At 35.1% G+C, this 11683-nt stretch overlaps 2 protein-coding genes across 2 annotated transcripts in view; both read right to left on the bottom strand.

Annotated features, from left to right (window-relative positions):
* Nucleotides 1-3272, bottom strand: part of LOC106465249 (putative epidermal cell surface receptor) — a 30282-nt gene extending 27010 nt beyond the window's left edge. The window contains 3 exon segments of the mRNA XM_022393119.1: nt 213-578; nt 1461-1715; nt 2666-3272. Coding sequence (XP_022248827.1) covers nt 213-578; nt 1461-1715; nt 2666-3155 — 1111 coding nt within the window. The 5' untranslated portion in view covers nt 3156-3272.
* A 228-nt stretch (nt 3273-3500) lies between these two features.
* LOC111087212 (slit homolog 3 protein-like) lies at nt 3501-10068 on the bottom strand. The gene is made up of 6 exons (XM_022393118.1): nt 9985-10068; nt 8209-8344; nt 6587-6817; nt 5494-5667; nt 3935-4060; nt 3501-3568 (listed from the first exon to the last, which is right to left on the bottom strand). Exons 1-6 carry the CDS (start codon nt 10027-10029, stop codon nt 3501-3503), a joined length of 780 nt encoding a protein of 259 aa, XP_022248826.1. The 5' UTR covers nt 10030-10068.
* Between the last annotated feature and the right edge of the window lie 1615 nt (nt 10069-11683).

Genomic DNA, 11683 nt, shown 5'->3' with positions numbered 1-11683 from the left:
TACTTACATCTTTAATTTTGGTCGTATTTACTAGCATTTTTAGTTTGGATTGATTGTAACTTAGTTCATTTCTGGTTTTGGTCGTATTTACTAACATTTTTAGTTTGGATTGATTGTAACGTAGTTCATTTCTGGTTTTGGTCGTATTTACTTAACATTTTTAGTTTGGATTGATTGTAACTTAGTTCATTTTTAGTTTTGGTCGTACTTACGTGGAGGGAAGGTCTTCACGCTTACGGTGTTGCTGAACAGAGGTCCAGCTGGAACAGTGTCTACCAGACCTCCCTTAGGCTGTTTCATCACCTTGATATAGTACTGCGAGTTCGGTTCTAAGCCATGAATGTTAACATCATAAACACCTGGTTCGACCAATAGAAGATCTCTCAGGAAGAACTTCTGTTTCATCCACTTGTTGTCACTTGGACCTTGTCGAGATTCCGTAGTATGTGCATACCACACTTGAATCATCATATCAGAGTGCTCTCTCTCTGTATTCGTTTTCTCTGGAGTGATGACAACACGAAGTCGGACAAAACTCGCGTTCAGGGCCTCAGCAGACTCGATCTTCACCAACAGACCTATCGATCAAAGAACACCACGCCATTTAACAAAACTAAAACCAAACAGTTATGTGTAATTTTCACTTTCAAAGGTCTTTTAATCCAAGTTCTTGCTTATATTCTGTGTACCAGACACACCTGTATTATTAAAGTTAACATTTTTGTTTTTCATAAACCTTCTTAAACATTTTCAGAATTTATACGATGAGAAGACTTTGTTGGTTAAAACCAACACAAATGCCCTACGACTGTTTAAAATAAACTCAAAAAGGGCTTTTAATGGAAGATTTAAACAGCATTCTAAATTGAACGTACGTATTTTGATACCTATCCAAGTGTCACTTATCAGCCTTTAGTTATGTAAAATGAGGCATTCATTTCAGAGATGAAAGTTCCACAAAATTAATATCAAATATCAGTTCATCCTTTACAGTTTTATTATTATTTGACTGTAAAACAATTCTTTCAGTAATAATCCTGGAATTATAGATGGGGTTGACATGGGCCCCATTGGAATTTTCCCCTTTTTCTAATATAATAAGACACCAAACTGCTTGACTTTGTTTGGTACAGGGCTCTAATAACAACATGGTGAGACACAAGAACGTAAACAATATCATCATCAATGTTACAGCTGCACCAATTAGTTACTGCTGGAATCTCATAAAAAAAAAACAAGCGAGTGATTTTACTTATTATTCTTTACACTATGTGTTGTAAGTGAGAAAAACATGAAATTACTCAGGATGATGCAGTGTGTGTGGATTCTATCGGTAGTGAACGACACCAAAATAATTCGGTAAGTTGAGGCTTACGAATAACTTATTTTCTCTAAAAAATTATTATTTTGTCCTTTTTTAAAGTTAAGTCAATAGTATATGACGTCATTAGAAATCTTACCTGCAAGATCTGGAAGATTTTGAGATGGGCCTTCGGGCTCGCAGACCATGATGCGACAACATGGGTCACTAGGGTCGGGTAATTCCCTGCAGTTGGGGCCACTAGTTACCACCAGGGAACAACGAGGTACACACATAATACGGCCCCCTCCTTCACAAGTACACGAAGCTTCACAACCATCCATAAACATTTCTCCAGTTTTGTATGTCTCATTCTTAAACTTACAACCATCCTGTCTCACTGGGACCTTTAGATCTAAAGATAGACAGATAATCATATTAGTAGATCAAAACTGGTACTTTACGCACGTTTTGTTACCACCTAATTATTTCTCTTCTGTACGAGCTAGAAAGCTATTGCTTCACATAATAATACCACAGTAAACAATCTAACACTAATGGTAAAAGGGGATCTTTTTTTATTATTATTTGAAGATTCTGAACCTCAGTAAATATTTTATAATTTTTCGTACATTGCATTTTGATTTTTTTTTTAAGGTTATAAGTTGTGAAAAATGTGGAATTAAAGTAAGAATGTATTATATCTTTTCATATACTTGTATTGGTATTTTACATTTATGGCAAAGCTAATAAGGCTGTCTGCAGCAACCAACCACCCACCAAAAACTAATGAATTGACAATCATTCTTATAACACATTTACAGCTTAAAGTGTGGGGAATATTTTGTGGTATCGCACGGATTTGAACCGGTCCCACCATCTCCGAAATACAGAACGCTACCACTAGAGGCCACAAATATATATTTTGGCAAAGTAGGAGTCATTTTCAGCTAAGACAGTTTCATTTTTCTAACAGGGTGGTTAGCCTTTGGAATGGGTTGCCTTCAGATGTTGCAGAAGTAGTAAATTCAAGTGAGTTTAAGAAAAGGCTTGATAAGTATATGAATGAAAAGGGCTGGATTTAGCTGTTTTTTTGTGGGTTTTTCAATTTAGTTTAGAGGATAGAACAGCCAAGATTGACCAATAGGTCCCATGTTGTACCAAACCGTTATGTTATGTCATGTTGGGGCCAACCCGAGTTTTTGGAAGTAAAAGAATTAGAATTCTCATCATACAACTTTTTCTTTCGAATAACTAAACCTATACATGATGGAAAGTGTGTTTCTACAATAAACATGAGGTAATTTACTGTATTATCAAGCTAGATAGAAAGAGAACAAATAAAGTCATAGTTAAAATGTGTACCTTTAAAATGTTCGGATCTCGATGAAATGTTTGCTGCATCCTTCATATTGTCTTCTTCTACAGTTGTTTCCTCTATTACATCCACGCCATTAATATGCTCCACAATGTCTGACTTTTCAGTGACGTCATTCTCACCAGAAATCGTCAACTGTGTCGTCAATCCCTCGTTATTCGCTGGATTGATACTCAAAGTTCCTTCCAACTCCAGTTCTTTGTCGTTTTCATTCTCGTCGGTCGTGTTCTTCATCTTCATTTCCACTGTTTGGTTTCTTGTAGCCTTTTCTTCATCCAAGAGATCGTTACTCTGTGTTTCATCAATCCCAAGCAGTACATTCGACACATGGCTGTTCTTTTCAGTTGGTTCTTTGTCCATCTCCATCACAGTCTCTGTACTGATTCCTTGCTGTCCTCTATCTATCCAGTCAGACTTGGTCGATTGTTTTTCCTTCTTGATTTTTTTCATAACTCGGTATTTATTTTCAAATCCCATAGGAGGAGAAACTACTGTAGTAACATTCTCGTCAGAGGATTCACAAGCGACAATCTCGCAACAGTTGTCTTGAGGATCCGATATAATTTCACAGAGAGGATCCTCAATTTGTTTTTGATCAAAACGGAAAGAGCATCTGTCTTGGCATCGCACCTCTGTAGTCTCTTCACATAAACATCTGTGTTCACAACCATCATTGAACTCGTCTCCAACTTTATATGTGACGTTTTTAAACACACAAACTTGTAAAAGCTCTCGTTCTTCCGCTGTTGCTATAAAATTAAAAACCGGAAAGATCTATGCACAATATACAAGTTACGAGAGGTGGCTTAACGAGCTAAAGTTTTAAACACGTGATGTTAGTGAATCGTACATCCATGATATAAAATCATTACCAAACCCTATTTTATAATCTTAAATTACATATAAACATAAATTTAAATTAGCTATATTTACAAAACGGTTTTTAATATAAATAAAGCCATAAAAGGCTATTAAGTATATGCTATTTTATAAAGAAAAAACAATATTTCACTCCTCTCCCGTGATATATTTAAAAGTAATAGGAATTGTGACGTCTAAAGCTACCATAAAGAGTAACTCACACGCAAACAAACATATATTATAATACAAACATACGAGATTAATATTTTATTAATTGGTTTATTTATTCCCTACAGTACGAAGAAGTTATGGTTCTCATATGCTTTGAGAAATGATAAGTAATTCTATGTTTATTTGGAAGAGAAAGACTGTTTGGCAATAACCCCAAATCGTACCCGGTCGACAGCCTCTATTGATGTCGTTGGGGTCTCCCTCGAACCCCTGTCGACAGACACAAGATGGCGCAGGACCTTCTACAACACACTCTGCGTTTGGTCCACAATATACCTGCTCACAGATATCTGGGGGGAAAAAAATCATGCTGAATAAAAAAACACATAAATCACCTGGTGACATATGGGGGGGGGGGGTAAGTCGATGAAACCGGAAAGTAAAAAATGGAAAGGAATCTTAGGTTCCAAGAATTCCACAATTCATTCGAGGGTTACACAATGAGTATTTGCACCAACACTAACCATACCACAAAAAAAGTCTCAAGAACCATTTGTTTGGCTTTATTTTGTGAGATTAAAAGTAGTTCCTGTGCCATAATACACCGTGTAACAGTTGTGAGAATACCCAGCTCGTTACATGTAGCACTAAGAAATGGGTTATTGCACTCTAAGTGTGTGTTTTCTTACTAATTATTATAGGTTTCAGTTTTTCTTGTTAACTATTTGCGGCATTACGTAATTCGAGTCAGTTTGCTATACAGAATTAGCCTTAATATTTTATAGTCTAGTTTTTTAACTGATTTAATATCAGAAAATATTAATAAAAAGTTATGTCTCGTTATCATACATTACTACCTATTGCCATCAATTACTTCCTTCACACATTACTACCTTTTATTATATATATTATACATTATTACCTGTTGTCATACTTTTTACCTTTGTAATATATTTTGATCTAAATAAAATGAAAACAAAACATATATAGCTTCTCAAACGGATTTTTTTAAAGTGAATGGTCAATAATAAATTGTACCAGATACGTTAATACTGAACAGCTTAAATAATAGGTATTCTGGAACAAAATATGATCGGTAATGATCTTTTCTTAACTAGACACAAGTAACACACTGTGGAAACCGGCCAGTCACCCTGTGAGATACTGTGGAAACCAGTCAGTCACCCTGCGAGATACTGTGGAAACCGGCCAGTCACCCTGCGAGATACTGTGGAAACCGGCCAGTCACCCTGCGAGATACTGTGGAAACCGGCCAGTCACCCTGCGAGATACTGTGGAAACCAGTCACCCTGCGAGATACTGTGGAAACCAGTCAATCATTCTGTGATATACTGTGGAAACCAGTCAATCATTCTGTGATATACTGTGGAAACCAGTCAATCATTCTGTGATATACTGTGGAAACCAGTCAGTCACTCTGCGATATACTGTGGAAACCAGTCAGTCACTCTGCGATATACTGTGGAAACCAGTCAATTATTCGGTGATATACTGTTGAAACCAGTCAATCATTCTGTGATATACTGTGGAAACCAGTCAATCATTCAGTAAGATTTTGGGGAACCAAACAGTCATAACGAAAAAAATCTATAACGGCGACTACTTGTGTATTTGTACTTTAATTATCTTAAAGATAAAAATATATGTATATTTAAGTTAATCAGATCCCATCTAGCCAACAAAATAACATTTAGCAAAAAACTTTAACTTCCCTGTTCGGACAGAGTTTTCTTAAAACAACTCGTACTCTGTGAGAACTTACTTCTACCCAGAAAGGGTTCCACACAAACAGCGCCACCACAGGAACTAGGACAACATTTAAATGTGTTTGGACACTCATAGTCGTGATCACAGTCACGTGCACACGAGTCGTGGTCCACGCTCTGATCTTCCACAATTTCTGGACACTCTCCATGTTTATCAGCATACGAAGGTGCTATAAAATAAAGATGTACACACTGAATAACTATAGGCATTAAAAACAGTGTTTGGCAGCCACTAATGATATTACTAATTGAATTTAAAGTCACAAATAAAACACGTTTGTCGGCTATTGTTTATTATATTTTTATGCTTACTTTGGATACTGTTCAGTGATGTACATTTTTATTAAAGTGAAAGTCTTTACATTATTCTTAACTGACTGTTATCATTACTAAAACGCAAAGGAAATTTTCGGGAAATAGAATAAAAATAAGTGAATATGTTACAACTATAGTTCATAATCTCACGTGAGATAATAATATATTATCATTTTCTATTCAGAATGTTCTCACAAAGCTACTACAAAAGGGCCATTTGCTATCTAGTTAAGAACACCCGTGTTAACGGGACGCGAAAAATGAAACCCTCGAGTTCAAAGTCCGGACACACTAACCATCAGATTACACTGGGCCCCGTAGCAATATTTGAATTTGGGGTTTTCATTACTTTCTCTGATCTCTGTTTGAATAACGATCACTCAATCTCAAGATTCAACTAAATTTATGTTATTCTAGATAACGTGTATACGGCATTGGCCATAGAATAATTTAAGTGTAATTTTCGGTATAGGTTACTAAGATTTACCTCTACTTCAAATGAAGAGAGATAACATAATCTTAGCTCATGATATTATATTTATTTGTTTCGCTATTCACATTCATTGCAAAACGTTTCTTATTTAGCAACTTTTCGAGTCCCTAGATGGCGCTACATAACTACATACTATACGTCAATAGCGAGGGCATCATTTCTTATAAAGAATTAATAACTATATTAGTTTATTACACAATATTTTTCTAAGCATTATGAGTAGCAGAAACTGTATCTTTATAAAATCATAACATTTCTTAATTAAACCATACTCAACAAACCATCTTCTGCTTTACTGTCTGCACAGCGAACAGTAACGCAACAGGGATCATTCGGGACAGGTTTTTCAAAGCACATCGGATCATTTTTTGCCGATCCTGGTCGCATGTAAGGAACTGTGCATCTATCCTTACAGTCCCCTTCGTTATTTCCTTTACAGATACAGCGGAGGTCACAGCCTTCAAAAAACTCATCACCAACTTTGAGCGTTTGGTTATTTCTTATGCAGCCATCTAGAAGTAAATATCAATGAAATAATTTTTGGGTGAATTAAACGTAGAAATATATGGTATTATCATGATAAGAATTAAGATAATTTGAAAATAGTGCGGGTTTTAGATAAAAATGATGTTACATACATTTCTTTGTGGAAATCAGAAGTTGCCCAGTTAATTGTCGTGTGTTTAATTAAATTTCTGAACATCTGATTTTGATTTTTCATCACACCAACTACCCGTACGTCTAGGAGCTTTGGCTTTGGCTCTCCTAAACGTATCATTTCTAGCCTGATTTATTCATTTTTATATATAACACAGATTGAAGGAAGTTGTTTGTCTCATCTTGTTTAATCAATGGGTTTTAGGCTTACCCTTAAATAACTACATTTATACAATTTCATATTTGATTATGGCAACATTGTAGATATAAATCCACTCCTGATAATGTCTTTGTTGATATCAATATAAAAGTAACATTAATTTAAAAAAAGAAAGAAAGAAGAAGCTACATATAGTATGTGTACGTTGAAGGCAGTCACTTGTGTATTTATTTCAACAGTGTTTACGGAGAGAGACTGGGGCTCTCAGAAAGAGCATCATTGTTGTTATGAAGAGTGAATGTAGCACTCAGACAGAGCAGCATTGTTGTTATGAAGAGTGAATGTAGCACTCAGACAGAGCATCATTGTTGTTATGAAGAGTGAATGTAGCACTCAGACAGAGCAGCACTGTTGTTATGAAGAGTGAATGTAGCGTTCAGACAGAGCAGCATTGTTGTTATGAAGAGTGAATGTAGCGTTCAGACAGAGCAATGTTGATATGTACCCGATATCATAAAATAAACCGAGTTTTAAATACAAAAACTTCAAATTCCTACAGTTAGTTCAGTAAATATACGAGTAAGAGATAGCTATTAAAGTTCTTAAGACAACTAAATTGTAAAAAAAGAAAGTGGTTCTTCTGTATTTAAAATGGGATAGTTTATGTAAATCTTACTTGATAAACATTTTATCTTTAAAATCAGCGACTTGTTTAAAAGTTCGTTTGTTTTAACTACAATTACGAGTTGTTATAAATGAAAATTTCACTTTGAAGTTAGCATTCATTCTGTATCAAGAAATTTCATGAGTAACGAGATTAAGCACAGATTACGATAGCATCTCCCTCTCACGACTTTCGTAGGTTGCTGAATAAAAGTTGGTACTCGAGTATTATATCAATATATTTTATATTTTCAAATAATTTTAACTTCAAATTATCTAAATTCTACCTTAGGTAAATGTATTTCTTCAAAATAAAATAAAAACAACAATCTGGGTCGTAATTGTTAGCTAATGAAAAATTAAATAACATTTTGTAGATGGCGTAACATGTTAGTCATTCTTCAACTACAAGATTAGGCCTACCTTCTGTGAAAATGGTAACGACCTCGGAGGAAGTACCCAACCTTTTAGTTTCTACATCATCCCACACGGACACCCGAACCTGGTATGCTGTATGTGGACTTAACTGAGTAATTGTCATCAGCGGAATATTACCAGCCTAAAGTATTAGAATAAAAAAAATGTTAGTCCTACACATCTAATTCTTAACTTCTCAGATTACAAGTGGGAAACACTTTGAAGCCCACCTATATTAAACTATATTTCAACAGGTCATTGTACAGCAGTTTTCTAGAAAAAGACGTTAATATTCTGGATTACGGGTGAACGTTCTCTAAGCACGTAATTTTACAGGTTTACATTTTTAAAGGAAAATTACGTAGTATTATTTTATGAAACATACGTGTAACACATTGTAAAATCAAAATGCTTCAAATTTTTAAGGGTAAAACGCCGAGCTTAACTTTTATCAGAGTCTTAGTCACAAACAGATCATTCGGGTAGCCACGTCAACCTGTGTAATGTTTATTCTGAGTAAGTGAAAAAATTAGATAGTAAGAGACCCTTTTCAATACGTTACATATTCTAACAGGTTGTGTTGAACATGTTTCAACATCGCCAGATTCCATCAGCACAGATTTAGAAGTCAGAAACTTACAATAATTCTAAAGCGCGACAAGCGTTTTTAAGTACAGTACAGTGCTAGTTGTTTTGATCATAGACAGTGACGTAACTGTTCCTAGGTTATCCAGGGTCGGTGAACTATACTCAGAGGGAAGAAATTGATTAGAATCTTTGAAGATGACTTCAACATAATTCTGGAGCCAAGTTATTTCGCCAACTATGATAGCATCCGTTTTTCCAAAAATGTGCACTTGTCTGTAGATCATCAGTACGTGTGGAGTAGAGCAAGCTTTAACTATTTCAAAAATTAGCTACAAAATGTAATTAATACTCATACCACATTATTAATTAAGTTTTATATTTAATCCCTAAATGAAAGGTAAAACGGACACTCCTATAAATGTTGGAGGAACTATTGGGCGTGGCCAGTTTACAAAACAAGCAGGTAGAAGCAGTGTCACTGTCAAAGTTTTGGGTCAAGACAAACCCACTGGATGAAACCTACACTTTCTACTTAGGCGTTTCCGGTTTACGTCGTACCTTCGATATGTTGAAATAGGAAATGTTTAGTTGTTGTTTTTTTAGTTTACACAGTGTGGTCAATGTCCTTATATTGCGGGTGTTTATTTTTTCTAAAGGAAGCTCTAGCATAAAATAAAAATCCACAGAAAACCTTGATCACGGAACAATCAACAAATAACCCAACCATCTTTCAATTATTAGAACATGAACAAATAGGGTTTTATATTGAAACTAAATGCTTGGGTGGTTTTTGATGAATAATACTGAACTATTCATAGTTAGATTTTTTAAATATATACTGTAGAAGGAAATTGTAGTTATTAACAAACGATTAAGACCACAATGTTGGGTGATAGGCCAAAAATACCTTAAATTAGTCAATGTTCATTGTTTGAACAACTGTCCAACCGAAAATCGTAATGTAGATATTTTGATGATACTTGGTATATTCCTTGGATAACTTCATCTCTCATAAGTTCTTCAGTAAGTAATTCATTTCGGATAACGTATTTGTTTTGACACGTAAACGGTTCTTTGTGCCGACTGTACATACAATAATGTTTCAAAAAGGCAATTTTTTTTCAAACGAACACTATAGTCAAGAAAGAGCATTTTATTTGTAATAGTTTTTTCACGTTTTATCTACATCGGTACCTGAATTTGGTTCCAGTTTTCGAAGGTGTCTCCAGTTCCTTTCATTTCCCTGTATTCCACCACGTATCCAGATAGGTAATTAGGTAATTTAAAGTCATCCCACGCAATAGTTAGTGAGCTTGGGCTTCGCTGAGTCACCAAAACTTTGGGAGCGTTTGGAACGGGTGTATCTAACAGAATGACGTACGTTGTCAAAGTGATTCATCGCATAGAAAACATCAAAAAACAAAAATAAGTATTCTAAAAACGACATTAAATAAAAATAAGTTAGAGAAATGAAAATCGTCATGTTGTAAATAATGAATTCAGCAGAATTTTTATAATCATAACAAACAATACATTAATGTGCAACTAAACTATAGTATTTAAGTATCTTCTATACTATTATTCTGCTTGTTTGTAGCCGAGAACCTGCTACATAAGCATGCGTAGTTAAAATGTTTCCCTAAGAAAAACCCAGCAGAATTTTTATAATCATAACAAACAATACATTAATGTGCAACTATAGTATTTAAGTATCTTCTATACTATTATTCTGCTTGTTTGTAGCCGAGAACCTGCTACATAAGCATGCGTAGTTAAAATGTTTCCCTAAGAAAAACCCAGCAGAATTTTTATAATCATAACAAACAATACATTAATGTGCAACTATAGTATTTAAGTATCTTCTATACTATTATTCTGCTTGTTTGTATGTACGACCGTTACGCTTTCTGGCCGAGAACCTGCTACATAAGCATGCGTAGTTAAAATGTTTCCCTAAGAAAAACCGCGCATGCGCATTATTCACTCGACGACAAACAGTCTGCCTGCGGCAGAGAGCTGCAGAGCTCAGTGATCAAGTCGCTACAACTGCTGTATGAAACAAGAAGTAACAACAAAAAGGGGAATGTAAATGTACTTTACTAACCATTTTGTACAACAGATTATTAAAAACTTATCAAAGTTTTTAAAAAGTGTTTGACGTTAGGTCGTAGAATAACATTATAGTGTTTGTTTGTAATTATGTACAAAGCTACACAAGGGCTATCTGTGCTCTGCCCACCACGGGTATCGAAACCCGATTTCTAGCATTGTAAGTCCGCAGACATACCGCTGTGCCACTGGGGGTGGGGGCAGAATAACATTATAAGTTTATTTATCGATAGCATTAAGTACAGTAATGTTTAGACCTAACTAAACTAAAGTAAAAAAAAAAAAACGTACACAGGTTACAGTGCTAATTTATCTCTTTATCGAACTTAGGCCTAACATAAGTTAAGGTTTTATAAAGTACGGCCTTTATACAAGTGGATTTACACATTTCACTGTCTACGATTACAATTCGTTTGTAATGTGCTAGAAATGTTATATTCAAATAAGTACTGTTACGATAAAGATAATAATTTGGCCGGAAATGTTTTGCGGGTCTCTGCTAGTTGGTATAAATAAACTATATGTACATGAAGATGCAGATTAAAGACCATAAATACAATTAACGACATAGAGAGGCCATACTGGTATTTTCAACCGGAACTGTACCTTTATAATACGTGGACTAAACGAGCAAGTAAAAAGCCCTAAATTTCGGGTATAGCCGTCCTTACTGTTTTTACTACTGACCAGAGGAGAAACAGGTAATCAGTAGTGACCACTGCTTGTTCAACGGTATCGCGTCGCGAGCCTTGAACCTTCCGATCCGAGGCTCACGCTAATCACT

This window comes from Limulus polyphemus, unplaced genomic scaffold, assembly GCF_000517525.1.
Source record: "Limulus polyphemus unplaced genomic scaffold, Limulus_polyphemus-2.1.2 Scaffold1884, whole genome shotgun sequence".
NCBI lineage: Eukaryota > Metazoa > Arthropoda > Merostomata > Xiphosura > Limulidae > Limulus > Limulus polyphemus.
Note: the sequence above shows the minus strand (reverse complement) of the source record. Positions and strands in the feature narration are given on the sequence as shown.